This window comes from Helicoverpa armigera, chromosome 15 (assembly GCF_030705265.1).
Source record: "Helicoverpa armigera isolate CAAS_96S chromosome 15, ASM3070526v1, whole genome shotgun sequence".
Lineage (NCBI taxonomy): Eukaryota > Metazoa > Arthropoda > Insecta > Lepidoptera > Noctuidae > Helicoverpa > Helicoverpa armigera.
In genome coordinates, this window is record NC_087134.1 from 1,806,273 (window position 1) to 1,833,015 (window position 26,743).

General features: G+C 35.4%; 2 protein-coding genes and 3 non-coding genes across 9 annotated transcripts; 2 read left to right on the forward strand and 3 right to left on the reverse strand.

The window, feature by feature from the left end:
- Window positions 1-3,192: 3,192 nt before the first annotated feature.
- On the reverse strand, window positions 3,193-3,264 carry Trnae-cuc (transfer RNA glutamic acid (anticodon CUC)). Its single transcript has one exon. It is a non-coding gene; the product is annotated as a tRNA-Glu (tRNA).
- Window positions 3,265-4,524: 1,260 nt separating this feature from the next.
- On the forward strand, window positions 4,525-4,596 carry Trnae-cuc (transfer RNA glutamic acid (anticodon CUC)). Its single transcript has one exon. It is a non-coding gene; the product is annotated as a tRNA-Glu (tRNA).
- Window positions 4,597-9,997: 5,401 nt separating this feature from the next.
- Window positions 9,998-15,780, forward strand: LOC126054091 (uncharacterized). 5 transcript variants are annotated; one of them, XM_064038144.1, is made up of 5 exons: window positions 9,998-10,395; window positions 10,765-10,895; window positions 12,240-12,600; window positions 13,639-13,698; window positions 13,906-15,780. In XM_064038144.1, exons 2-5 carry the CDS (start codon window positions 10,780-10,782, stop codon window positions 14,815-14,817), a joined length of 1,449 nt encoding a protein of 482 aa, XP_063894214.1. In that variant the 5' UTR covers window positions 9,998-10,395; window positions 10,765-10,779; the 3' UTR covers window positions 14,818-15,780. The 5 variants fall into 5 exon arrangements, with proteins under 5 accessions (XP_063894214.1, XP_049693942.2, XP_049693944.2 ...); XM_049837985.2 differs by lacking the exon at window positions 10,765-10,895 and adding an exon at window positions 11,926-12,029; XM_049837984.2 differs by lacking the exons at window positions 9,998-10,395; window positions 10,765-10,895 and adding exons at window positions 11,205-11,223; window positions 11,926-12,029.
- A 183-nt stretch (window positions 15,781-15,963) lies between these two features.
- On the reverse strand, window positions 15,964-17,494 carry LOC126054092 (uncharacterized). Its single transcript, XM_064038244.1, has 3 exons — window positions 17,356-17,494; window positions 17,093-17,272; window positions 15,964-17,006 (listed from the first exon to the last, which is right to left on the reverse strand). Exons 2-3 carry the CDS (start codon window positions 17,205-17,207, stop codon window positions 15,964-15,966), a joined length of 1,158 nt encoding a protein of 385 aa, XP_063894314.1. The 5' UTR covers window positions 17,208-17,272; window positions 17,356-17,494.
- A 1,701-nt stretch (window positions 17,495-19,195) lies between these two features.
- Trnae-cuc (transfer RNA glutamic acid (anticodon CUC)) lies at window positions 19,196-19,267 on the reverse strand. Its single transcript has one exon. It is a non-coding gene; the product is annotated as a tRNA-Glu (tRNA).
- Window positions 19,268-26,743: the final 7,476 nt, after the last annotated feature.

A 26,743-nucleotide genomic window follows, 5' to 3' on the forward strand; every position in this document is an offset into this window, starting at 1 on the left:
GAGGGAGTGTCAGACTCAAAACCGTCGTGTTCCGTCGCCGCCTTTTATGTACCAGGGCCGCGGTAACTCTTTCAAACAATCCCGCAGCCCAAGCAAACCAGGATCTTCAGTCGTAACTATGACTTTTAGTAGTTTAAAAAACCTATAGGACTCCCTATGATCCTGTTAATTAATGCTGTGAAAAATAATGAAGCTCCAACACATAAAGGCAGTTCTTTAGAATACATTGTACAAAGAAAATATACGCAGGTACGTTAAAAGTCATTTGCCGCCAGCAAAAATGACTCTTTACCCAACAGACAATCATAAAAGCGCTCCAAATATACGTACATAAATACAACCTAACTAGGCTCTCGTATGACGTCATAAGCCCATTCCTTGAGTACCTACTTACTAAGAAACAGGTACTACCTCCCGTCTGAATAAATTTCTCCTACCATATTTTTTTATTGCCCAAAGCATACTCGTAGGAACAGTAATAACATTAGATTTTACCGATGTCGAAAAAATTACGAAGATTCTTCATGTTTAATAGATATTATCGGAACGTTAGAATACAGACGTCAAATGTGAAGTAATAACCGAATGGATCGATGTTTCTCCGATTCTCATTGAGATTCTAATAATATCTTAATATCGTCTTGTAAGAGAGAAAATGTCAAATCGCTAACGCCTGATTGAATTGTAATAGCAGACTCACACTGGCGCGTATGATGGCTCCTGTACATACACAGGACACACACACATAGACACGACATGATTGAGTCTGATTACAGTTCAATGTCCTTTGAGAAATATCGGTGTTATTATTTTAACGGTTTTGATTGCTTTGAATATGTTGTGAAGTTAACGTAATGGTGCTTGGGGAATTGTTGAAATATTGAGCCATTAGGTTGTTAGGCCTTTTGTAATAGTCTATCGAAGTCAATGGGGCATATTTGCTCATATAGAATTTTATCTTCGGGCAGATTTTTTCACGTTATGAGAATAAGGGAAGGAAGGCTTCTTCGTACATTAAAATCATCTTAAGAACTTCCTCGAAACGCTCTCAACAACCAAAACACACCATTAATTAGTCGCCCAAAAAACACACACAAGTAAGATGATTACGAACAAAATAATGTGCTCAACTTAGGCGCTCCTTTTCAAACAATTTCATCCACGCATTCTCACTGACGTATAATTAATTTGCGAGAGAAAGATTTCCCGCGACGAGGCCTCGAAAACGGAGTATAAGTTCTCTGTCAGGATCGCTGTCACAACTCACCGATCTTATCCGAACCGAAATACATATAAACAGTTGCTACCTAATTGCTACCAGCTACCATTAGTTGCTACCAATTGCTACCTTCGTGGTTTTAAAGATATTCAGTATCCAAAGGTGACAACCATTCTGATATCAGGATGGCTTTCACTTTTCCCAGTGTGAAGAAATGGAACGGAAAACTACTGAGTTTTTTTTTCACCCAGAGTTGCTATCTAATCGCTACCCCTTTGGCTACGTTGGCTACGTTGGCTACGTTGGCTGTCACCTTTGAATGCTGAATATCTTCAAAACCACGAGGGTAGCAATTGGTAGCAACTAATGGTAGCTGGTAGCAATTAGGTAGCAACTCTCTATACAGTTTCGAGAGGATCGGTGAGTTGTGACAGCGGTTCTGACGTAGACCGCATAAGTGCCTGATTGACTAAGGAACTGTAATGGATGTAAGTGGATTAATAATTGAAGAGATACCGGCTTATCTAAGTTTGGCCCTTTTCGGGGAAACTGTAGCTGGATTCTTGGCCTTTTTCGGAACATTCGAGAAACTGGTAGCTCTATTGGTCAGGCTATTTTTACGAGATTAGTGTTCTTCTTTATGATGACGGATTTATTGCCCGTGTGTGTATTTTATGGGTGTTTTGTTATTAAATGGCAAAGAATAGAGCTGAGGTCAAATTGTCTTCTTGCGGGTCAGTGGCATATTGGAGGTTTATGATTCGTAAGAAGCTGAAAAATATTAAGCACTGTTCTTTGTACATACATAAGGCACTGGTATATAATGGATATTATAATATCAACAATTGGTTTCTCTCAGTCCTTTGCATAAGTCTTTCTTAGAGGAGACAAAGCTTGAATAGTGTCTTATAGTATGTCCATTCACGCAAGCTAGTATTATTTGTAGGTACTGGGAGTTGGTTGCCAAAGGCACAATATTTAATACTGTCGGTTCCCTCTGTTGTATGTGATACCAAACAGAAACAATCCCATCTGAGAGACTAACGTCGTATTTACGACAATATTTTGTTTTTGCACAATAGCTATTGCTGTCTGTCTGTCACGGTTTCACATTAAACTTATGGGCCTACTGACCTGACAACTTGTCTGGACTTTTCTAAGTTTGTATGTACTGTCTAAGTATATCTTGGACACCAATGGCTGATAAAAAGGTGAAGGAAAACATCTTGACGATACCTGGACTGTAAAGTCTAAAATCACCAACCCGCATTGAGCAAGCGTGGTGATTACCTAATGCTCAATCCTTCTCCGTGTGAGAGGAGGCTTGTGCCCAGCAGTGGGACGATAAAAAGGCTGTAACATACTTTTCATCATTTAAGTACCTGGAATACCTTTGAAAAGATATGCACTGTTACTTCACAAAACTTTCTTTAGGGTAAAAGTGAAACCACGAGAAACAGCCAGTTGTCCAAAAGGCGACGGTCGTGTCATCATCGCTTATTTCAAAGCCCCCACTGAAAACTGTGTCACGCAGCTTACATTTCCTTACACCAATTTTGCCGTTAATAATGCCTATTTAAAATAAATTAGCACCTTACCCCCCAGCAATAAAGTCCACATTTCTGTAGCAAAATGTTATGCCATTGAAATTGAAAGTTTGCAACATTTAAGAACTAAAATTAGGCATAAAAATGTTTGGGATTCCTTCTGTATAATTTGCTGGTTTGAAGTTGAAATATAGGGTTCAATTATAACAAAATATGGCAACTAATATTACCGCCCAGGCCTTTTGGGAAAATGAGAATACCCACAATGAAATTAGTCAGCATTATTTTATTAGTTTGAGAATTTTCTTGCATCTTTGAACTCTTAAATTGTTCAACTCGGGTTAAATAATATTTTCCACTGTCTACAAATGAATTTATTTATTTGTGATAGCAAAAAGCTAAGCACATGAATAATTAAAAAATATATTCCGATACCGGGAATCGAACCCGAGCCTCCTGGGTGAGAGCCAGGTATCCTAGCCACTAGACCATATCGGATGTGTGCTATGGACTTCAAATGCCGTACATAACTTTTATTATATAGTTCTGGCCAAACTTCTTGTCGCATAGTAGCTTATATCACCCGGAGATAATGAAATTTCCCATTAGCGTAAGATTTCTACAAATCTGTTCAGTATTTTCATCGCAACATTTAAACAAATAGTCAAATATTTCCTCTTTATTGTATGTGTTACTATTGACAAGATCGGTACATAATTTTAAGATTTTCATACTTGTTATGTGTCTATCCTTATCTTATTCTACAACTAGCCAATCCAAGTCAATAACTCCAAAGAAATCTTCACTAATACAACGAAATGAAACAAACAAGTAATAAATAATAGTCGATCACATATTCAATGGCGTCGCCAACTCCTATCTATAGGTTAGCAGGTAACCTATCCAGTTAGAAGACAATATGGGCTATAACTGTCTGGGTTAATAGCTGATATAGTTTATGAATATTATTATGGGTTTCTATAGTAATGGCGTATTTTGGAGAATAGGTTTTTAGACAATAGCTTTACTATACTAAGTAGCCTTGTTGGTCTAGTGGTCGCAAGCGCGTCTGCTGTGCACGAGATCTCGGGTTTGATTCCCGCTGTAACTTATAAAATAAATAATAAACGGGCAATTTTATCTATGTATTGTGTTAATATAAAGAATTAAGAGTGAACAGTGTTTTTATTTCAGACTCCTGAGTACGAGGGAGTAAAACTTTGACAACGAAGCTCACCATCTCGGCAGGGTATGCGTTATTTCTAAACTTTTCCTGTCACAAATTGATATTTGCTCAGTACTTACTCATTTATTAATCACATTTACAGATCAAATTAAAAACTATTCTAGTAAAAAACCTTAAACTAAAAAAAAGTGGGACTTAAATAATATCATATTATTATTTACCATTGTCCGATTTTTTTTTTCAGTTTGAAAATGTTAAACACTAAAATTATGAAAGAGAATAAAATATTCATATAATTCTAGGTAATCTAGGTGAAAGTTTATTATAATTTTAGTAATAAAATTATTTATGAGAAAAAGTTATGTAAGTACTGAGTTTTATTATGCAAATTGTGTGAAATTAAAATAACTTGGACTTTAGTCCACTTGTGTATGTACATATTTCATCGAAATGTATTTCAAATATTGTTATTTTGTTATCAATTTCAATTGAGCGACTGAAATAAGCTTTTCTACGAAGTTGAGTAAGTTTTTACGAATATGTCAACGAAAAGTTTAGTGGTAATAACAACATCCGATATGGTCTAGTGGCTAGGATACCTGGCTCTCACCCAGGAGGCTCGGGTTCGATTCCCGGTATCGGAAATTTATTTTTACTTTATCATCATTTCCTACTCCTATTCCAATGTTTTATTTTGGTTTTCTTCTTTCATAATATTTCCTTAATGTGACGTCATCTCACATGTAACATTCTTTGCAGCCATCTTTTTATATTCATGAATTCCTTTTGCCAATTTTTCTTAAACTATTTCAACAGATTATGCCTCAATACCGCTCAAAATTGATAGTTCTCAAAAAAGTCCGTCTTCAAAATATTCTTTACAACTAAGAAGGAAAATTTTCAACTGAAAATATCTTCATTTTATCTCACATAACCCGCATGGAGCGAACCCCATCTGCGTTCAGAACTTGAGCATTAATTAACTTTACAATGATTAATCACCACGTTAACTATTCAAAATTAACGTTGGTTAAACAAATTGCTTATGTTAGACTCGAGTAGTACTAGACTTTGAAGTTAATCTTAATCTTTATTGTGGTTGGTCAATGGTTTTGATTAAACGTGGTTTAAGTTAAATTTTGATTAGCAATGTGCTTGCTTATGTACCAACTATGTTAGGGTCAGCTTAAAGTCTTACAGGATACAGCTGACTACCAGTGTTTTACAGGGAGCAACTGCCCTATCTGACCTTCTCAACCCAGTTACCCGGACTACCGGATACTAATAGGTAAGACTGGTTGTCAGACTCACTCGCTTCTGTCTATCCGTAACAATTACCAAAGATGTTATATTTTACAGTAGAAATGTGCTTACTATGAAATACTTATATAGAACCAGCTGTTTCCCGGGATTTCACCTTAGTTCCATGGAAACTGCTTAGCTTTCCAATCATTTATATCATGGTAATATTCATCTAAGTCGGGATAGTTGCCCTTTATACATAAGGCCTAATAGTGAGTCCACACGATACAAACTTTAAGTTTGTACAAATATCTCTACTAACTTACAGTCTGAAGTATAAATGTGAGTTCTGTGTATAAAAACTGAAGTCTGAGTGAAAATATGATGACAGGGTGTTTGTGCAGACATATCATTGGCTCAGACTTTGGTATGCATCGATCACAAGATCTCGTATAATAATGTTGCAAAGACCGTTTATTTTATAAAAAAATCCTAGAAATTTAATAAAAAAATCTAAATCATTATGGTAGAAATAACAAAATGCAGCTTAAAGCCAGTCCTCGTGGATACCTTTACATCAGTCCATTACAAATCGGATCAACTGTATGAGTAGGGTGACCATGCGATTACATTAATTTCCAAGACACTTCTGCAAGGAAAAAACAAAAAAAAAATATGGGTCAAAAATGAAATAGGTCATTGACTTATGGTAAAATAGCAATGAACTTAAACACTAAAGGTGCAGCTTAGGTTTTTAATTATAAAAGTAATTTATCATCTACTAATAAACTATTCATTTTAAAAATATTATAATTAGTTATTTAGGTAATGTAACTTCTAAGAAGATAAGTAATTACTTACTTTTTAATGGGAAACAGTAAATAATAAAGTTCTGTGAAGAAACCCTATTTTAAATATTGTATTGCAGGTTTTTAATAAATAAAATGTACAAAAAATTAATAATTACGATTTGACTTTGCAACAAAATTACTAAGTAGCAGAAAGAAATTGTATTTACAAAAATACAAAATCGTGGCCGTCACAAGGTAACTTCTAACATTTTCAATCTGAAAACACAACACCGCGCATAAAATTACTGCTTAGATAGTTACGATAATAAGATAAGATAGTACAAAACCCTAGCTTATTATTTACGGGCTAAAACATAAATCTAACTAATATTCAGATAAGATTAATGACGACTATAAACTTAATGCCTTAGAGAATTGAGTTGGTAGATTATACACATATTTTTGTTAGCAACACGTATTTTATTCATGTAATTTGGCAAGTAAAAATACTAGCTTTTAGAAGTAATGGGTTCACTTAGGTGGTCTATACAATCAGTGTGAGAATAAAGGCTATTTCTACTACTATTATTATATTATACAACTAGCTTCTGCCCGCGACTTCGTACGCGGATAAAGTCCCTTATGCCAGCGACTACGGGGTCAGCAAAATCAAAGATCTGAACCGTCTGATATTGAATTTTAAGGGCCCGTTGACTTGAAAACAACGGAATACGCATAGCCATTAGAAACGTTCCATATATTTAATTTTTGTACTGCAAAAGCACAGCAGACTAAACAAAACGCTGAGAACTGAACCGCAAAAGACGTGACCATAGGGATAAAAGTAGTGATTCTAATTAGTCCGCATTTAAGTTGTGTGTGGCAAAAATATTACACGTATTAATACGTTAAAAAAAAACATTAAATGTTACTGAGATAACAAAGTCGTGATGACTTAGTGGAAGTCGTGGTGGTTTAGTGGGTAGAGAACCAATCTCTCAAGTATGAGCGTACGTCTTTGATTCCAGGTCTGGCAAGTACCTGCCAATGCAACTTTTCTAAGTTCGTATGTACTTTCTACGTATATTTTGGATACCAATGACCGTTATTTGGAGGCATCCCCTCCAAATAACGGTCATTGGTATCCTTAAACTGTAGGTTCCGGCTCTCATTGAACATTCTTGGTAGTCGTTATGGGTAGTCAGATGCTAGTAAGTCTGACCAGTTTTACCAAGGGGTATTGGGTTGAGCGGGTAACTGGGTTGTGGAGCTCAGATAGGCAGTCGCTCCTTGTAAAACACTGGTACTCAGTTGCATCGTGACTGGAAGTCGACTCTAACATAATTGGGACAAAGGCTCTTGAGATAATAACGACAATAATAATGAGATATAAGCACCGCAGGATATCTGAGGCTGATGACGGGGAGTAGCGACCCCGGTGGGCTATATATACTGAGTTCTCCAGGGAGAGTATACTGCCCCCATCTCCGGCCGGTCGGAGTGAACCATGACGGGGGTAGGTCTCACGCCTCTGGCTTGGCTTGGCCGTCCAGAGTGGAGTCGCAGGGTTAGTAGCCCTGCTCGGAGGATAGGTGCCTCGTGGTAAGTGACCCACAGGGAGCGCGTAATCTGCGTTTAAAATCCGCCGAGGTATCCTCACACTTCAGCCGCTCATATCCCAAGTAGTTTCCAGCAACAGTTAGCAATGGTATAGCACAGAACCGGGGATTGTCTTTTTTTTAACGACGTCCACCGGGGATTGTCCTCGGGTTTATTTATATAGTGTATAAAGGAATAATCGTCGGTTTTGTTTCACCATTTCATTAAAGTTGTCTCAAAAGGCCTTCAGAGTGTTGGCTTCGGCCCCACGTTTGCCTCCCAAAAATTCGGAACTCTGTAGTCCCGAGGTCTGGAAGAGACATACAAAATAATAATGAGATATAACGCAACAAATTCGGAGAGTGGGGGCTCGTGACGCCACGTCTAGGTATGTAAAATTTGTACTAAGCAGTGACTTAACACGAAATTCAAGCGTTGTTGTATCTTCGTTATTATTTGTTTGTGAGAGAGAGAAAAGAAAAATACGTGTCCATTATTTTAAGGTTATCTAAAAGACGGACTAATTACTTTTTTTGATACCTATTTTGTAACATTCATTTCTATACATTTCTAGTGTAGTATTGCTCTTGAAGTTCCACATCAGGTCCAGATCTTTGATGTTTATACCTCAATAGAGAGTGCTTATCAGATTGAACAACTTTTGCTAAAACGTCATACCTCTATATGCTATAGTCTAGCTGGGCCCCTGGAGTTCCACATCAGGTGTTTTAGATCTTCAATTTGTATAAGTCAATAGAAAGTGCTTATCAAATTGAACAACTTTTGCTAAAACGTCATACCTCTATATGCTATAGTCTAGCTGGGCCCCTGGAGTTCCACATCAGGTGTTTTAGATCTTCAATTTGTATAAGTCAATAGAAAGTGCTTATCAAATTGAACAACTTTTGCTAAAACGTCATACCTGTATATGGTACAGAGAAGCTGGGCTCTTGGGGTTCCACATCAGGTGTTCCAGATCTTAAAATTTATTATCTCAGCTGAAAATGCTCATCATATGAAACAATTTTTGCCATGGCACCATTTTTGTATCTCTTATAGTTTTGTTGGTCTGTTGGTGTTCTGCATCAGGTCTTCAAGTTTCGAAGATAAATTATAGCCTATATGTTGACCAGGCTTAATACTGATACAACACAGAAAAAATCATTGAAATCCGTTCAGTAGTTCCGAAGATTAGCGTGTACAAACAAACAGACATACAGACATACAGACATACAGACATACAGACATACAGACATACAGACATACAGACAGAATTTTTTTTTTGGATTTGTGCTCCATTACTGTTTCTAAACCTCACCCAATTATTATTTTTTAAATATATTCAATGTACAGACACAGTTTTTTTACAGATTTATTATATGTATATATAGATATATAGATTGGCGCTTATTTTTATTTTTCTCTCTCTAAGTGTAATATTTTGGGATCACAGTTCTCTCTACCTACGTATAATCTTTAAGGATCAAAATCATCACCATTCCAAAATCATGGGGGTTATTTGATGATTTCCCATTCATAAAAAGGATTCAATTTGATTCGCCACGTAACAGAACTTGGTTACAATTAGTATACAATCATAAGAATAACAAGAAACCTACCCCAACATAGTTGGGAAAAAAGGCTCGTTGGATGATGATGAATCATAAGAATACATAGGCAAGACATAAAAAAACGCAATCTTAAATACATTATTACACATTCAATCTCAATTCAAGCCAACACAACCGAACAGACTTTTCATCAGCCAATTAAACTTACAATAACAAAAAAAAAAACAAAACAGCAACGTGAAAATTCACTCTGAACAACAGAAACAATATTCATTCATTTTTAAATCCCACAATAATCGGATGGCAAGTTGAATTTGCATTTCAAAATAAACATACCTAGTAAATGGACTAGGAACGGACCGAGCCGGCAAACTGCCAACTTCACTAATTAGCTCGTATTAATTATACTACCTTTTTCTTTTCAGTGCCAATTGTTGGCTCAATTATACTCTAAGTGGCTTTGGATATTGATTCGAAGTTTTTATTAGTGGAAAAATGATTTATGTTGGATTGGATACACAAGGTAGTGCAGAATAATGAATGAAGTAACTTTTTTAATTTATGGTTTTGCAACATTCGTTTCGCGGTGATTGGGGATGTCTTATGTTTTATTGTATTTGACATTCTTATAGTACTGCTCTTCAGTCTGTTGGAAATAAATGCTCCTTTTAGTTTGACTGTATGAGGAGACACAACTTTTCATGTCTCAGGTCTTTAAGTTTCCAAAACAGCTTTGATGCAACTCCTATCTTATAAAAGAATCATTAATCTAGCTTCCAGCAAGTCTGCTAGTAAGTGCCGAATGTTTCGATAGAGTCTCTATGACCCTGCATAGCTTGGGTAACTACCCAACAAGCAAAATCAGTACTTTAAACGTTCTTTAAGAGCATTTTATTTTCACTTATAAGAATCTTGTAGCATGCTACAAAGTTGAATTTGGGCGCAGTTATACGAGCATTTAGTTCTATAACTATCTTATAATCATCTTATACAATGTTATTAAGCCTTATAATATACTTGACGAAGCTCAATAGCGCCTTTAATGATATGAGACTAAACAATTACAAGTGCAAACACTCTTGTTAGTATCTGACGTAAGTATTTTATTAGAGCAATCTTGTTTATAAAGCACTTGTAATGGTCTTAGAAAATAGTTTTAAGTATATTTTAATACAAGTTATTTTCGTTGTTGCTTTGACTGGTCGTGCCGGATTTTTTGTGTTACCACGCACGTAAAAACGTAAGTAAACTTACTATTACTATTATTACTTGTAGTACTTTAAAACATCGGTAATATATTGTAAATATAGTGTGTGAACTCGTGGGAAGTAATATTTACTGTAAATATGTATCGAAATTTAGTTAATTTCACGGGGCCCTTCGAAAATTCCACATTAGTATAATGTTGCGAATAAATTATTTCATAAATTCTTATGCATATCGGCCATGTTTTAAAATTGCTCTTGATTAAGTCCTTTATGGAACCATTATAGGTAAACTAGTACTTGTAGCAGTTTCTGTCCAGACTACTCGCCTCCATTTTAAAACAAATTAGGGTTCCCTTGAAGTAAATTAAAGTCAGCTAGCTAATGATTGATTTTCCTTTTAGGATTTAATCAACAAGATGGTGGTCATTTTTGATGTTGACTGTTTTTTGACCAAATCGTCATTGATTTTACTAAATCATGTGAGATGGCCTTGGACAAACACACATTTTGTGTTATCCGAAAGCTGCAATGGGTGTGGATTTCCAGTTTATTTAAACAATATGGATAGACCTACTCACTTCATTTCTAATCAAGAAAATCTAAAACTTTTCATGCATCAAAGCTTTTTTTGGTGCCCGAATTGCTCCCAGTACAGCATATATGACCATTACATAGAAGATGAATGCACAAATTGCTACTGATTTTGTATCCACATAACTTTTACACACGCAAAAGTACTTAACTAATTTTAGAATAGTGCTATCCAATAAAATAATAATAAAAAAAACATTATACGACTGGGCAACCGAAATAACAAGAAATTCCTTCCCGCGCCACCCTGTTTGACAAATATTTTGAAGGTACGATTATACAACTGCTATCTATCGAATTACTATCTGTATCAGTGGTTTATAGTACGGCCGCGGAGTTATAACCGATTTGACACATGACGAATTGTCAATTTTAGTGAAGTAAGGATTAATTTAATTACTTTATTTACATCGAGTATACACTTATATGTAAAATATGTAATGTATCTACAGTATAAGGATGTTACGAAGTTTTTCCGATTCCGAAAAGTCGGAAGTTCCGATTGATACACCTCCGACTCTGGTTTCGGCTTCGACACTATTAAATCGGAAGTCGATCGGAGGCAGCGCCACAGGAACAGCAGTACCTAAGCATGTACGAACGAAATTAAACTTGCCGCACGGGAATCCCCTCTCTCCGCGTGCTTTCTGTCGATTACTCTATCACTTCTTGTTTTGCATGTAATGAGATCGTGTCATTTGTTTCGTGATTGAATATTTATCGCGTCCAGCAGGCTCAGTAGCAAGCGAGCAACTTTTTAGTGGTTCTGGTCTAATCTATGATCCGTTGAGAAATAAATTGGAGACAGAGATAAAGCTGCGCAGTTTTGTTTATTAAATACAATTTGCTACTTTTGGAGTCACTTCATTTGCTTTAATTTAATTAATTGAATAAAGGGAATAATAAATATTAAGAATCTGTCAAATCAGTAATAACTCAGCGGCCGTATTATAGCGGTAGTACCTACACAGCTGCAGTACGGGCGCCAGAGGTGCGGGGGGCGGTTGCATGTCGAACCAGTAGCTGTCTAGCAGTAGTAGCACCTGAGTTGTCAGGAAGAGCGCGTGTGCTTAATGTGAGTAAGGTGTATCGCCAGAGATTTACGTATTTTTACTATATTTGAAGTAACTTTCCTAGAGTATAGTAGCTACTAGTATTTCCTAGAGACGGACCTGATCACGCGTTGTGTTGAAACTCTCTACGAGGCAAGGTCAACGTGTTTCCACAAACTTGTGGGTGATTATATTATTCTTTTTTTTCTAGTCAAACATTATTTTGTTTACAGGTTCAAAATGCCATTTAAAATTGTTCAGACCATTGAAAAGGGTAACATTGTATTGACATGTGTACCACATCAATGGGAGAGCGATGGAGTTTTGTATTGGCCCAGAAAACAAACCCAGTCACAGACGAGTAAGTTACAAAAGGATGAAGGTAGTTGGCCCGATGAATCTTGGGAAAAAATAAACTGTGCGGTAAAAAGGCGGAGCATAAAAACGTATCAAAATGCAATACATGAAATTGATATAATGAGCAATAATTCAGACACAGAACCTGACATAGAATACGTCTCATCAAAAAAACAGCGCAATTGCTCTGATCTTCCACAGCTGTCATATGATAATATGGCAGAAGAAATTTTAAAGGTTTGTACAGAAACTTCAACTCATCTTGGCGCGCGGCTCTATGTGTGCGTAAAGCTTGTAGGCATAGATACCATGACTGCGGGTGACTAACTACTAACAACCGCGGGCGGCTGATTGTGATTTGATTGTTGATCAGACTATTAAACTGATTAAATATATAGAAATGTAACAATAAAGATTTACGTGACGTTAACATTATCCTTATTACTAACTAGCCGTTTTCCCGCGGTTTCACTCGCATCCCGTGGGTATTACTGCCCGTACCCGGATAAAATATAGCCTATGTCACTCGTGGATAATGTAGCTTTCGAATGGTGAAAGAATTTTTAAAATCGGTCCAGTAGTTTTTTAACAAAGTTTTCCTCTTTATAATATTAGTATAGATAAATATATTTACAGTGTTTAATCTATACAGTGTTTTGTCACGAACTCTCTTATTTTGGAAAAAGAGCGAAAAAGACAAAACACTGTGTAGCGTATGTATACACTATGTAAATATTTTTGTTAGTAAGGTATATATATATTTATTATGATATATTTAACAACTGTATGTGACATTATAGGTATTTTCAATTACTGAACCTGCACACGTGTTGCTCGGACGACGACTGAGCGTCACCCGCTTCACTGTCACACAAATCAAAGCTGCATATTTATATATATGTGCACACGCACTCTAGAGCCGCGCGCCAAGATGAATTTAAGTATACTTATGTGCTTTTGAATTAAAGTTAATTGATTTCAAAGTCGCTTCTGAAATACCTGTTTATAGTGCATGTAGCTGACGTGATATTTTCACAGATCGTGGATCGATTTTACATTAAGTAGGTATTTCCTTTTGTCTGAGAGATTATATGAACTTAGACTGGTACAAACAGCGTCACGCTGTGCTAGTCTCTCGTGTATTAGCGTCACTATGTGGAAAGGGCTAGCATTATCGTGACGCTCGCCGCGCCGTCTGTACCACACGAACGAAACCGTTGCTTTCAAAATTGTTGTCCGTTATTTTTAAATGATTTCAATAAATTATATTTTCAGAATAATGAGCATAATGCTTCTTCAGCAATAATACCTGAAGATGGAGAACAAATAATGGTGGTAAGTTATAAATACGTAACATACAAATATATTGATGTTATATTACGCAGAGAATATTAGACAGCAACATAGTAAAATGTGCCGTTACTATAAGTATATCACCGTTCCAAACATATAAGCTCACTGTATTGTACTAACTTAATATTTACTTACATAAAAAATAGTATTGCCGTCATATTTAGCTAACTCATGATTGTTATTGTTTAGACTAATTACGAAATCACGACACCGAAAGAGTCAACTCCATCTGAAACACCGTTGAGCGCGCCGCAAGAAAATATTGAAAAATACATTGTTATTCCTGAAAGTAATCAGTCGGACACACCTATAATATACTCGTACATTAATAAAGAAACAAGTTTATCAGAAGAACAATGCGAATTAAAATCCATGAAAATAGATATCACCACTATTAAAAGTGACCTAAAATCCATAAATGACGATATGAAGACTATAATGGGGACCCTAAACACAACACTAAATAATCAAGCCGTATTACACGAAACACTGAAATCGATTTTATTACAAGTGACTGAAATACAAGTTACGAACGAAGAATTCATTAAAAAATCTATTACAGAAAAACAAAACCATTCGTTGATGTTAAAACCAATACAAGATTTAAAAGATTTAGAAGAGTTTGAAAATAAATTGATGGATTCTGATTATAGAGAAGATTTACTAAGAAAGTTTAGTGTGTTTGGCACTAAAGGGACAGGGAAGGGAATCACAAGAGCATATACAATTATTGATATTTTGTTTGAAAGAAAGTTTTTCAAATCGTGTTCGTGGACTGGAGCTTCACGTTCCCAAAATGAAACAACAGAAAAAATCTGCTTAAAAGGTTTCTCTAAGATGATTGGTTTCTTTTTTGAAGTTATTTATAAACAAGACTCGTCGTTCCATTTAACTGACTGTCATAATTTTTTTAAAACAATTTTGCGAAATGCCGATCAGCGGGCCAAATCGAAGCAATTACGAACTTCCGCAAGTAAATGCAGAGGAAAAAATAGCGCCAAAAGGACTTCTTCTGAAAATCCTACATCTACACCACAAACCACTGGTAACCAATTAGAAGTTGAAGATGTTACAGAGGAAATTTTGTCTGAAACTATTTGATCTAATTTTTATTTGACTAAGTGACTTTTGCATCAATATTAATTATAACACGAGAGACATTAGACTACCCCAATCTGTCTTTGACAGTTTGGGATAGTCTGACGTGCTGTCGTCACTCAAATACAAATAGATCAATATCCCTAGTAACTAAATCAAATCATTTCAGACAAAAATTTAGTCTGATCTGATTTGCTGAAATTATCTTCTAAGTTGTGTAGTTTTAGTAAATTTTACCAGACTGCGACGATGCTCAAAATTAGGGTTATATATTTGACCTGAATTAAAGAATATAATCTTATATTATATTATAAAAAATATTTCAATTTAAATTTGCCATAAAGATGATTACATGATCTTAATGGCGAAGTTAAATTGATATATTTTGTTTAACTCGTAAAGTTTTATTAGTTATAAGATTTATTAGTACAAGGAAGCTAAGATAAATTTAAAATTGTTGCCAGCACATTAAGCAACCCCAAAAAATCTGACAAATTTCTTTAAATGACTTTCAACTTTATTACACATAAAACATTCATAATATAATAATGTGCTTATATGTTATGGATTACGTTCAATTTTGAAAATTTGTCAGATTTTTGAGATAGGTTGATGTGCTGGCCGCCGTACAAAGAAGCTTAAAAATTAAGTTTGTTGAGACTAGTTATAAGGACTACAATAGATGATTATAAGATTGATTAAAAAGAAAAAAGAAGAGGCCCATACCCAGACATAGGTAATGTCAGGCTAAAATGACGATGATGATGAGTGATTATTTTATTAGTCAAACTGATTATGAAGACTACAATAGATTATTATATGACTGATTATGAAGATGACAAAGATTATAAGACTGATTATAACGATTATAAGACTGATTATGAAACTGATTATAAAGATTATAAGACTGATTATAAAGATTGTAAGACTAATGTTTAATTTTGAATAAAACATAATTGTTATAAAGTATCGTTTTATTTTTTGCTCTTTAAACTTGAAATTTACAGGGTATGTAACAATGGTAAGAAAAATATCTCTGAATTGTAAGTAATACTAACTAGTTTACATTTTATATTTTGAACTTTGCATAATACCTCCGATTTTTCAATAGGAGCACAATCGCATTTATAAATATTCAAAAAGAAGATTTTAGTGGTTTTCAAAAGCGTCGAGGATATTAACAATGCGATATCCCGTGATTTCTATTTCAAGCTTAGTGTTGTCTTTTAAGCTGATGGATTTTAATTCTATTACATGATTTTTGTCAGTAAGAAACCACTTGTCTTCATCTTTCGATGATAAAATATATGTTTCTAGGTGTAAAACTAATAAACCGTTTCGCTGGTTTTTTTTAATATATGGATAGTGTACAATTTCTTCGCTAAGATGCTCCGTTTCGATTAACTGCCTTTCAATTATTCTTCTTGCAACTTGCTGTAATGGTTGTTTTCCATGTCTGATAGTTTGTTTAATAGCGTATAATTTATTTTCAAAAGGATATGCATTAAAAGTTTGCAGAATACCAAATTTTCTTACTTCGTCAACTATATGTGTTAAATTATGTATGTTACTAGTAATGTAGTCTCGCCCGTAGAAGGCCTTAAAACTTTCTGTAAAATCTTCTAACATTTTTTCAGCAATTGGCAAGAGTGGCAAATGCTTTTCATTTGAGCAAATCGTTATGGCGCAAAACAAGTTTAAAAAATGATAAAATGGTTCTGGTTTGAGCACGTGATTTAAAATTATAACGCTTAGATAATAAAAAAAAGAGCGGTATTCGGAACCTTTCCAATGGGCCAAAACATCTACAGATCTCATTGATCTGTGAATTTCTTTGGGCATTTGACAATTCAGTAAAAAGCTATTGACAATATCAATTTCACGAGCACTCCATTTGGTTAGGTATTTTCCCAACTTTCCGTCACGCCATCCAATCAACAACCGCTTCATCAAGCCAAGGTCTATTAGGTGTAATGAGTCTGCCACAGGAAAATCCTCTATCATATCTATGTTTAGTTTCAATAACGGAGAATCATGCTTATGGTGTTCTTCATATTTTTTAGCACGAAAATCTTTATCGTTTCTTTTAGGACAATTGGACTTAGGAAATGTTACAGTATTTGATTTATGTGAGTATTCGCCAATCACCGTACATTTCAGACAGCCATGCTTTCCATTAAAATTTGTGACACCTGTAAGAAATTAAACATCCATATTTTTCATTCATATTAAAATATCAGATATCAGATAATTCAAATAATATCAATACTAAACTTGCCTTTAATCAAGGCTCTTGCTGGTGAATCACAAATGAAGGCTCTTAATTTGACTTTGATTTTAGATTCATTTGGCGCCAACGATGTATCTAATCCATATTCTTCAAGTTCGTTCATTTCTTTCACAAAAGACTCTAAATAAGCATTTAGATCAGATGGTTTTCCTTCACCCGCATAAATTCCTTGAAAAATAATATATCTATATAAATAATTTAATAAAGTAGGTAGTTAAAGTTTCTACGATATTGAAATAGTGTTATCTTACCAATCACAAAGGGAGGTATGTGGGGAATTTCAAAGATGTTACACAAAATAGGCCAGAGTTGATGTCTTGAACTTTTGTATACAGGCAACCCATCTATGTTTACATTTAACGAAATCGTATTTCGTAAAGTATTCAAATCCAGCCCTGCAGTGTATTTTTAGGCATTTAATCAATCCGTTATGCCAATACTGTCCTGGATCTGAGGTTGTAATATGCACCGTTTCTTTGTTTGTATGAAGTAAAGTACGAGCATCTTTGGGTAAAACATTACCTAATCTTTTGTTCAAAAAAGTAAAGAGTTCGTTTAGGGCCAGGTGAGGTATATTAAATTTTATAGCCCAGCTTTGCATGTCTTTCAGAAATTCATGATTATTGTCATAGTCAGTGGTCTCTTCGATATATTCTTCTTCGCTGTTCTGAACTTCTTCACTTTCTGAGTCGTGGGGAAGACGTGGAAAAATATTTCTGCTCACGGAACCCTCAATTATTCCGCCTAACGCACTTGATTTTATTTCTGAAGACCCTGACATAATTAATTCTTTATACCTATTTTTACCTTTCTCCTGTAACCACCACTTCTTTTCAATCGTTTCCAATCATTTAAGTTCATATTAAACTGAATTCTCACAATGGACGGGTACAACTGAATGTTACAAAATGGCTGACGTTTACTAATAAAGTGTTTGATCTACAAGTTTATAAGTTTTTTAACTTATAGCGCTCTTATTAAGTTCTAAGGCTAATAAAAGTCTTGAGCAAGACTATGACGGCACAAACTTGTAGTGGTCTCAGCTAAGGATGTTATAATATCGTTTTCTCTCACAAAATGCTAGTATAGGATCAAAATATTATTCAGGATTGTTTAGTCCTATAAGTGTCCTAAAAGATAATCTTGTAGTTAACTATAAGACTGATATATAAAAACAATTACTCTTGAGCATATCTATGCTTGTGAAATGCTGCTACTAGTAAAAGTGTCTTATAAATGTTTTAGAGGTCAGTCTTGTAGCGGACTATAAGACCGAGATATAAAATCTAATGCGCTTGAGTATGTTTAGGCTTGGCAAATGCTGTTATAAGTCATAGAGTCTACCGCAATACCATAACAAGAACGTTATAAGTAGTAATAGACTTATAATTTTTCTTATAGGATTACTTTGCTTGTTGGGTAGAGGAAGACGGATTTCTATGAGACACGGATTTCAATAATCTATAATAATATTAATTGGTTTGCCTACTAAACCTTTATAAAGGAATTTGACATAACTTGTATGCGAAAGCGATACCTATTTCAAAATTGTGACGACCAAGCCTTTTTTGCCAGTCTACCTTTGGGTGGTGGAGAAATAACCATGGTATACAGTATCACGTTTAAGTCCCGATTATCTAGGTAAAAATATGATTATTTCATATTCAAAGAAGTGTCCATAGTAACGATTCAATAAGAGGAGCTACCTCCACCTGCAATTCTTTGCGTTGTCAAGTATCTCGCGAAGAAATTTTCTTTAAGCAATTATTGTATAAAACTAGGTTCGTGGCGTGGACCATTATTATCCACTCACAAATAATGTAGCTTTCTATTAGTGAAAGAATATTTGGAATTGGTCCAGCTTTTCTAGGTATTAGCCGTTGCGTACAAACTTAGACTTTGTTTTTTTTTTTATTAATATTGATATGATATGACCAGTAGGTATGTAAAATATATATGGCGAAAGTTTTGTAATATAACGAAAGAAATAAACCGTTTTTTTTCTACGAAAACTGCATTGAAATAATAGAAAAGTAAGCTAGCCATAAAAGAAAACAATATTTTGTTGAAATATAATCGGCAAAAATATGATTCCGATACCGGGAATCGAACCCGAGCCTCCTGGGTGAGAGCCAGGTATCCTAGCCACTAGACCATATCGGATGGTGTTGTCAAAGTGAATTAGCTCAATAATATAGCTTTGTAGCCTTTATGTATGTTTATGAAATATTGATTTGATCAATGCCAATGAATTAGTAAATCATTGATATTTAATATTTATCTATCTTAATTGATTCTCAACACTGTCCAAATATACTTCGAATGAAATTCTCAAAATCAGTATGACCATTGTTGAATAAAGTAAATGAAAATTCCATTGTAATAGCACATTAATAGTTATTGAATAGCATATAAAACATTTTAAAAGGTTTCAGTTTAAATTTACATTTAACAATTAAAAAATAGTTAATAAGAGAGTGAGAGGGAATTTTCATATTGTATATTATAAGTTTTGTTAATTAAAATGTTTTAATGAAAGTATGCCTCGCAAGTATTGAATGGCATTTTATATATAATGTATAATTACGAATTTCATAAAAGAAATATTTACCTGCAGTTTTTTAGCCTCAAATAGTCGGATAAAAAGCTATAATAATGTCCTTAAAATATAAAAAAATACACGAAATATTTTTTGCGCATATCTAGGTAATTCCTTTCATAAATATGCAATTCTTTATTTCTGTTTATTTCCCACTATTGGAACGTAATATTATCGAATCACATAACCCCAAACATTTTTAATAAGCATATTTTAGCACCTTTTTGCCATAAAAAGCCCAGGAAAGTCCCACATTTTGTCACAACTCATAGTCACCGTAGTCAAATCGCTGAGTGTGCGTAATAGGTGCCCGATCGAAACGGATTATCCAGCAAAAGCGTCCATGACTAATGATCAGATTTAATATTGCTTTGAAAGCGTTCCCGGGATAGCCCCGTGTTTCAAACTAGTCGGCACGTTACATTAGTACCGACAGACGATTGAGTTTAATTGAATATATATTATTTTTTATCACTTTTTTACCTATTTTAATTCTGCGTTAATTAATTTGTATGTTAATCAAAACTTAAGTATTTCAATAAACTGCGTTAAATATAGCTAACTAGATAACATCCGCGATCCGAGGGGACTATTTCCGAGCATGTATGTATGTTATGTATTTAAGCTATTTTACTGTCAAACAACATACACACATACAAAATTTTGAATCGCTATTGCGCAAGGTGAAGGAATGATTGGAGACAGAAATTGGCTACTTACATAGCTGAGCTTGCATGACAGAGCACCCTTCAAAGAATGCTGTTCAACCGGAGATTGATAAATTAAATAGGCTGATAATTTTACCTAAAACATCTCAAATACTGTAGTTACTTTATGTTCATGACCCCAAGTAACAAAATTTGTTACGTACATTTAATGTACGCGTCAATACCTTAACTTAAACATAATAATTATTTTTAATTACACTTCATTGGTATTGCCATTAAAATATCATGGCGTTACTCCATGTATTACATTCTTGCCGTCCTCAGAGAGTTTCCAAGTAATTAGGTTTGATAATAAAGATAATAAATGTTATTACTACGCTACATACTCTTTGAGGGTAATTTGATGTGAACGAACGGCGAATAATTTTATTTTACTTGTTATAAATTATGCCTTTTAAATGCCAGTTTTTATCGGTGTTTAATAAAGATGTTTATTAATATTAATTTTGTAGTTGAATTTATTGACGTTCGATACTCTTTTGAATAGATACAATTTGCGACATGAGCTATAGCAAAATAATTATTTTTGATAAAATATGTAGTTCGATAAAAGTAAAAACTGTAACTGTATTTAAAAATACATCTTGTTTTATATTGTACAGTACATACATACATAGTCGAGAGCCTTAGAAAAGACATAGGTTACTTTTTAACTGCGTGCAGGAAATAGTTCACTTGGAACGTGGGTTTAACCCAGGCTAGAGTAAAAGTATATTTTATCTACAAGACAAATAAAAACATCCGAATAGAGAACCTACTCCTTTTAAACGAAAGTTTGAAGTCGGTCGAAGATAAGACTAATATTGATGTCAGTCTACAAAAAACTACCCAAAAAAGTAAGAAGCTAAAAATTTAAATATCCTTTAATTTGCGATTTATTTTGCAAACCGTCCCTAAATAATATAGGTGCGCTGAGTGAATTGATTTGTGATTACACTCCGCGCGATAGGTATTTGTTCCGCCTGATACCTGCGCGACATTTTACACTGCTAATTACTGTTCACAACCAATATGCTGGGATTTTCATATGAATTTGGGCAGTAACTAATATTAAAACATAGGTATATTGGGGTTTTTAAGTTTCATGTATAAAGAGAAAATATACATAACTAGCTGCTATCCCCGGTAGTTACACTATATGTACATCCAGATAAAAAGCGGATATCCTTTAAAAATATATTTTTACACGTGTTTCACTAACTATGACGACTCTTATCTATACATATAATAAAATGATAGGAAAGTCAAAACTGTACATTGAATATTTTTTTAAAAGAATACTTGTGGGGTGATATATTATCGATTCTGAACCCAAATATATAGTTTTTAGAATTTTTGTCTGTTTGTCTGTATGTCTGTTTGTCTGTATGTTTGGTCTCACTGAACTCGAAAAGTACTGCATAGATTTAAATCAAATTTTGCATGAATACTACCTGGGGGCCGGTTCAACATATAGGATATATATTATCACGCTATCACCTACGGGGGATGAGCAATGAACGATAATTTCTGTTAACGTTTCTGCAACAGCGGGTGCAATAATGACACATATTTGAATGTTGAACTTTGTAAGTTTATCGGCCTATTATCAATCTTTACATAGACAATAACGCTTTTTATAAGTAACTTGAGCAAAAAACTGAATTTAAAGAAATGATATCCTAAAATTATAGATGAAGAAAATCATGCAGAAACAGATGTGCCATAAAACTGGTAGTAGGTAAAATATCAATGAAAACAGACTTCACTTTGTCATGGTATGTTCTTACTTTCAAGAAAAAATTATATGACAACGTGTGTATTTCGCTACTATAAAAACACTACAAGAAATATCAGCGCATCATCAGGGACATTTTTATAATTCTTTCACCATTAGAAAGCTACACTATCTGCGAGTAACATAGGGTATATTTTATCCCGGTGCGGGCAGTAGTTCCCATGGGAAGCGACACCCACTTCCCGAAGAAATTATGAACTTCCCCACATTCTTAAAAAGTCTACATATGTTGTCCTGACATAATATAAGCTATACCTCTCATAAACATGAATATGCATTCATTTCATCCAATAACAAACATGTATCACACTGAAAGTGCATTGCGAGTCTAAGATTTTATTATTATTAAAAAAAAAACATTGTAATTAATATTCAAACAACCTTAAAAATAAGTTCCTGGTTTTAATATATTACATTATTTTGAATTCACATATAAATAGAAGGTAGGAAGAAGAGTAATGAAGAATGTAGGCAAAATACGACCGAAAACATTGTGTCACTTCTAAAATTAACATCAATGGGAATAACTACCTGTCACAATACGTCAACAAGATGTCAACAGAAGACAAGAGTTCGTTCGTTCTGAAAACGTACAAATTACGCGTCGCAGGCCAGAGACATTCTTGCTTTCAACTTCTGATCACAAATCATCGAGCTAAGAATTATATCACAAATACAACGAACAGTCACAGTCAGACCCACGGACTGAGTCTAAAAAAACACCTTTTATATAGCTACGTTTATATCATTTATATTATTCAGTTACAAAGACAGAATTACTATCAAACGTGTTTTCGCTAAATGTTCTATTAGTTTTTGCAAACATGCATTCCCAACTCCGATCTCAAGGAGGTGGCGCCCGGGTGTCACCACTTTGCGGACTGTGCGACCTATCGCACCCGGCCCCGGTTTAAACCATGATCTGGAGCGAGAAGAAATGGGATGACAAAGAATGAGGCGGCGGAGCGACTGAAAATTTCCAACTCTCATCCCAGCCACTGCGGTAAGACACCACGAAAGCCGGATGTCGAGAGACGACTCCCGGCCACCGTAGGCGTGAGCGATTAGTTTTGAGTGGGTCATCGACCTTCCGGCTTCTGGGAGACCCGTTATTTCACGCGCCCCTCAAGGAGATTCAGCAAACCCCTGTGAGGCCCACTAGGGCCAAAGCCTGACACTCCATCACGCTGCTCAAACTGATGGCTGAGAATTACGTAACTTTCCAGGATACCATGCAACGTGTTGCAAATGCCCAGGCCTTTGGGAGCTTGGTAATCCTTTTCTCCACCTTAACCTGAGTTTTGTGGTACATGAACAAATTAGAATAGTAATGAATTAGGTCATCTTCATGACGTATTTACCAACTCTTAATGTTCATCATGCACACCCGCTTCTCTAACTTTATTGAAGGATCTCTAAAATTGTTTCAGTTACATTTACTACGCTACTATAGCCCGTTGTCAAACCTTTTAATATCAATTCTGTAGAAGTGTGAATATCGAATGTGTAATATATCGAATTTCCGTTTGTGCATTGCACAAAAACCAACGTTATGATTTTCGAGAAGTCAAAAGAGTCGGCCTGCTAAGAATTATATTCATCGTTGGTTAATTGAATACATTTTCAGAAACCACAATAACAGTAGGAACCAAAGCGAATGATCGCTTCATAGAGCTCTGATTTTCTCGAGGCGATCAAGTCAGTTCTTTCATCAGATCTTTGAAAGCGGTTCGATGATAATATACTGTTGTCCTGTTTACCTACGTGTGACACATAATATGGTATTTAAACGTCCTCCGCATGAGAGCGAACGTTTGTGCTATTTATAAAGACGAAATTTTACCGTTGTGCAGTAGTGACGCATCGCACAGTATACACAGCACTTATGTTTCTTCTGATCTGCTGGCTCCACCAAGAAATGACAAATTGCGAGCGCACATTTTGAAAATCTTAGAAGAACTGCAGGCTTCAAGTGCCAACACACGAATTGGACTTACTCTCTCGGACGTATACTTTACCTGATCGTGAACTAATGTAAACATTTCGGTGGAATTCCAACATAACATAGTGAGTGAGTGCACAGAAAATCCCCGAAATACAAGTAGTGAAACTATGCACTTGCCTGATGGCTCAGTCATCATCCACCCAGCTATTCCTCAATTGTGTGGGTGTTGGCTTCCAGTCAAACCGAATCTTTTTGAGTACCAATGTTTACTTGGAGTGCCTATCTGATCTCTTCAACCCAGTGAACTAGACACCGCGTTATCCATGGTAAGTAAAACTGCTTGACAAACTTTCTGGCTCCTGATTTGTCGCAGCTGCTGCAGAAAATGTACAAATGACAACTTTGTCAGACCTTTGTTTTATGTGAGAATCTATATATATATATATATACATATAATAAATCTGTAAAAAAACTGTGTCTGTACATTGAATATATTAAAAAAATAATAATTGGGTGGGGTTTAGAAACAGTAATGGAGCACAAATCCAAAAAAAAAATTCTGTCTGTATGTCTGTATGTCTGTATGTCTGTTTGTTTGTACACGCTAATCTTCGGAACTACTGGACGGATTTCAATGATTTTTTATTTGTTGTATCAGTATTAAGCCTGGTCAACATATAGGCTATAATTTATTGTCGAAACTTGAAGACCTGATGCAGAACACCAACAGACCAACAAAACTATAAGAGATACAAAAATGGTGCCATAGCAAAAATTGTTTCATGTGATGAGCATTTTCAGCTGAGATAATAAATTTTAAGATCTGGAACACCTGATGTGGAACCCCAAGAGCCCAGCTTCTCTGTACCATATACAGATATGACGTTTTAGCAAAAGTTGTTCAACTTGATAAGCACTTTCTATTGACTTATACAAATTGAAGATCTAAAACACCTGATGTGGAACTCCAGGGGCCCAGCTAGACTATAGCATATAGAGGTGTGACGTTTTAGCAAAAGTTGTTCAATCTGATAAGCACTCTCTGTTGACTTATAAAAATTGAAGATGTAAAGCACCTGATGTGGAACCCCAGGAGCCCAGCTAGACTATAGCATATAAAGATATGTCGTTTTTGCAAAAGTGTTTCAATCTAATAAGCACTCTCTATTGACGTATATACATCGAAGATCTGGAACACCTGATGTGGAACTTCAAGAGCAATACTACACTTGAAATGTATAGAAACGAATGTTATGAAATAGGTATGGTGACACAAAACCGACAATTATCCCTTTATACACTATAGAAATGAACCCAAGGACAATCCCCGGTGGATGTCGTTAGAAAAAAAGACAATCCCCGGTTCTGTGCTATACCATTGCTAACTGTGGATGAAAACTACTTGGGCTATTGTGATGGGATGCTAATGGACTAGGAATGGGGAAACTACGGGAACTATGGCACCTGCCGATGACAATGTATTAGATACATGTAAAAATTGCAGGTGGAGACTTCGCCAGCTCACTTACTGGGCCCCCGGGCAAGAGGGCAACAGGGACATGAGCGGCTGAAGTGTGAGATTACCTCGGCGGATTTTAAACGCAGATTACGCGCTTCCTGTGGGTCACTTACCACGAGGCACCTATCCTCCGAGCAGGGCTACTAACCCTGCTCTAGCAACTCCACTCTGGACGGCCAAGCCAAGCCAGAGGCGTGAGACCTACCCCCGTCATGGTTCACTCCGACCAGCCGGAGATGGGGGACAGTATACTCTCCCTGGAGAACTCTGTATATATAGCCCCGCGGGGTAGCTACTCCCCATCATCAGCCTCAGCTGTCCTGCGGTGCTTCCATCTCATTATTATTGTCGTTATTATCTCAAGAGAATTTGTCCCAATTACGTTAGAGTCGACTTCCAGTCACGATGCAACTGAGTACCAGTGTTTTACAAGGAGCGACTGCCTATCTGACCTCCACAACCCGGTTACCCGGTTACCCATAACGACTGCCAAAAATGTTCAATGACAGCCGGAACCTACAGTTTAACATGCCTTCCAAATAACGGTCATTGGTATCCAAAATATACGTAGAAAGTACCTACATACGAACTTAGAAAAGTTGCATTGGCAGGTACTTGCCAGACCTGGAATCAAAGACGCACGCTCATACTTGAGAGATTGGTTCTCTACCCACTAAACCACCACGACTTCCACTAAGTCACCACGACTTTGTCATCTATTTAATGTTTTTTTACGTAATAATACGTGTAATATTTTTGCCACACACAAATGCGGACTAATTAGAATCACTACTTTTATCCCTATGGTCGCGGTTCAGTACAAAAATTAAATATATGGAACGTTTCTAATGCGTATTCCGTTGTTTTCAAGTCAACGGGCCCTTAAAATTCAATATCAGACGATTCAGATCTTTGATTTTGCTGACCCCGTAGTCGCTGGCATAAGGGACAGGATCCGCGTACGAAGTCGCGGGCAGAAGCTAGTTCTCAATAAAATTAAGAACTCAATTCAAACAGCTTCAGAATGGACAAACTAAAGGTACTTTGTGACTTTATTGCTTTTCTTAGTAA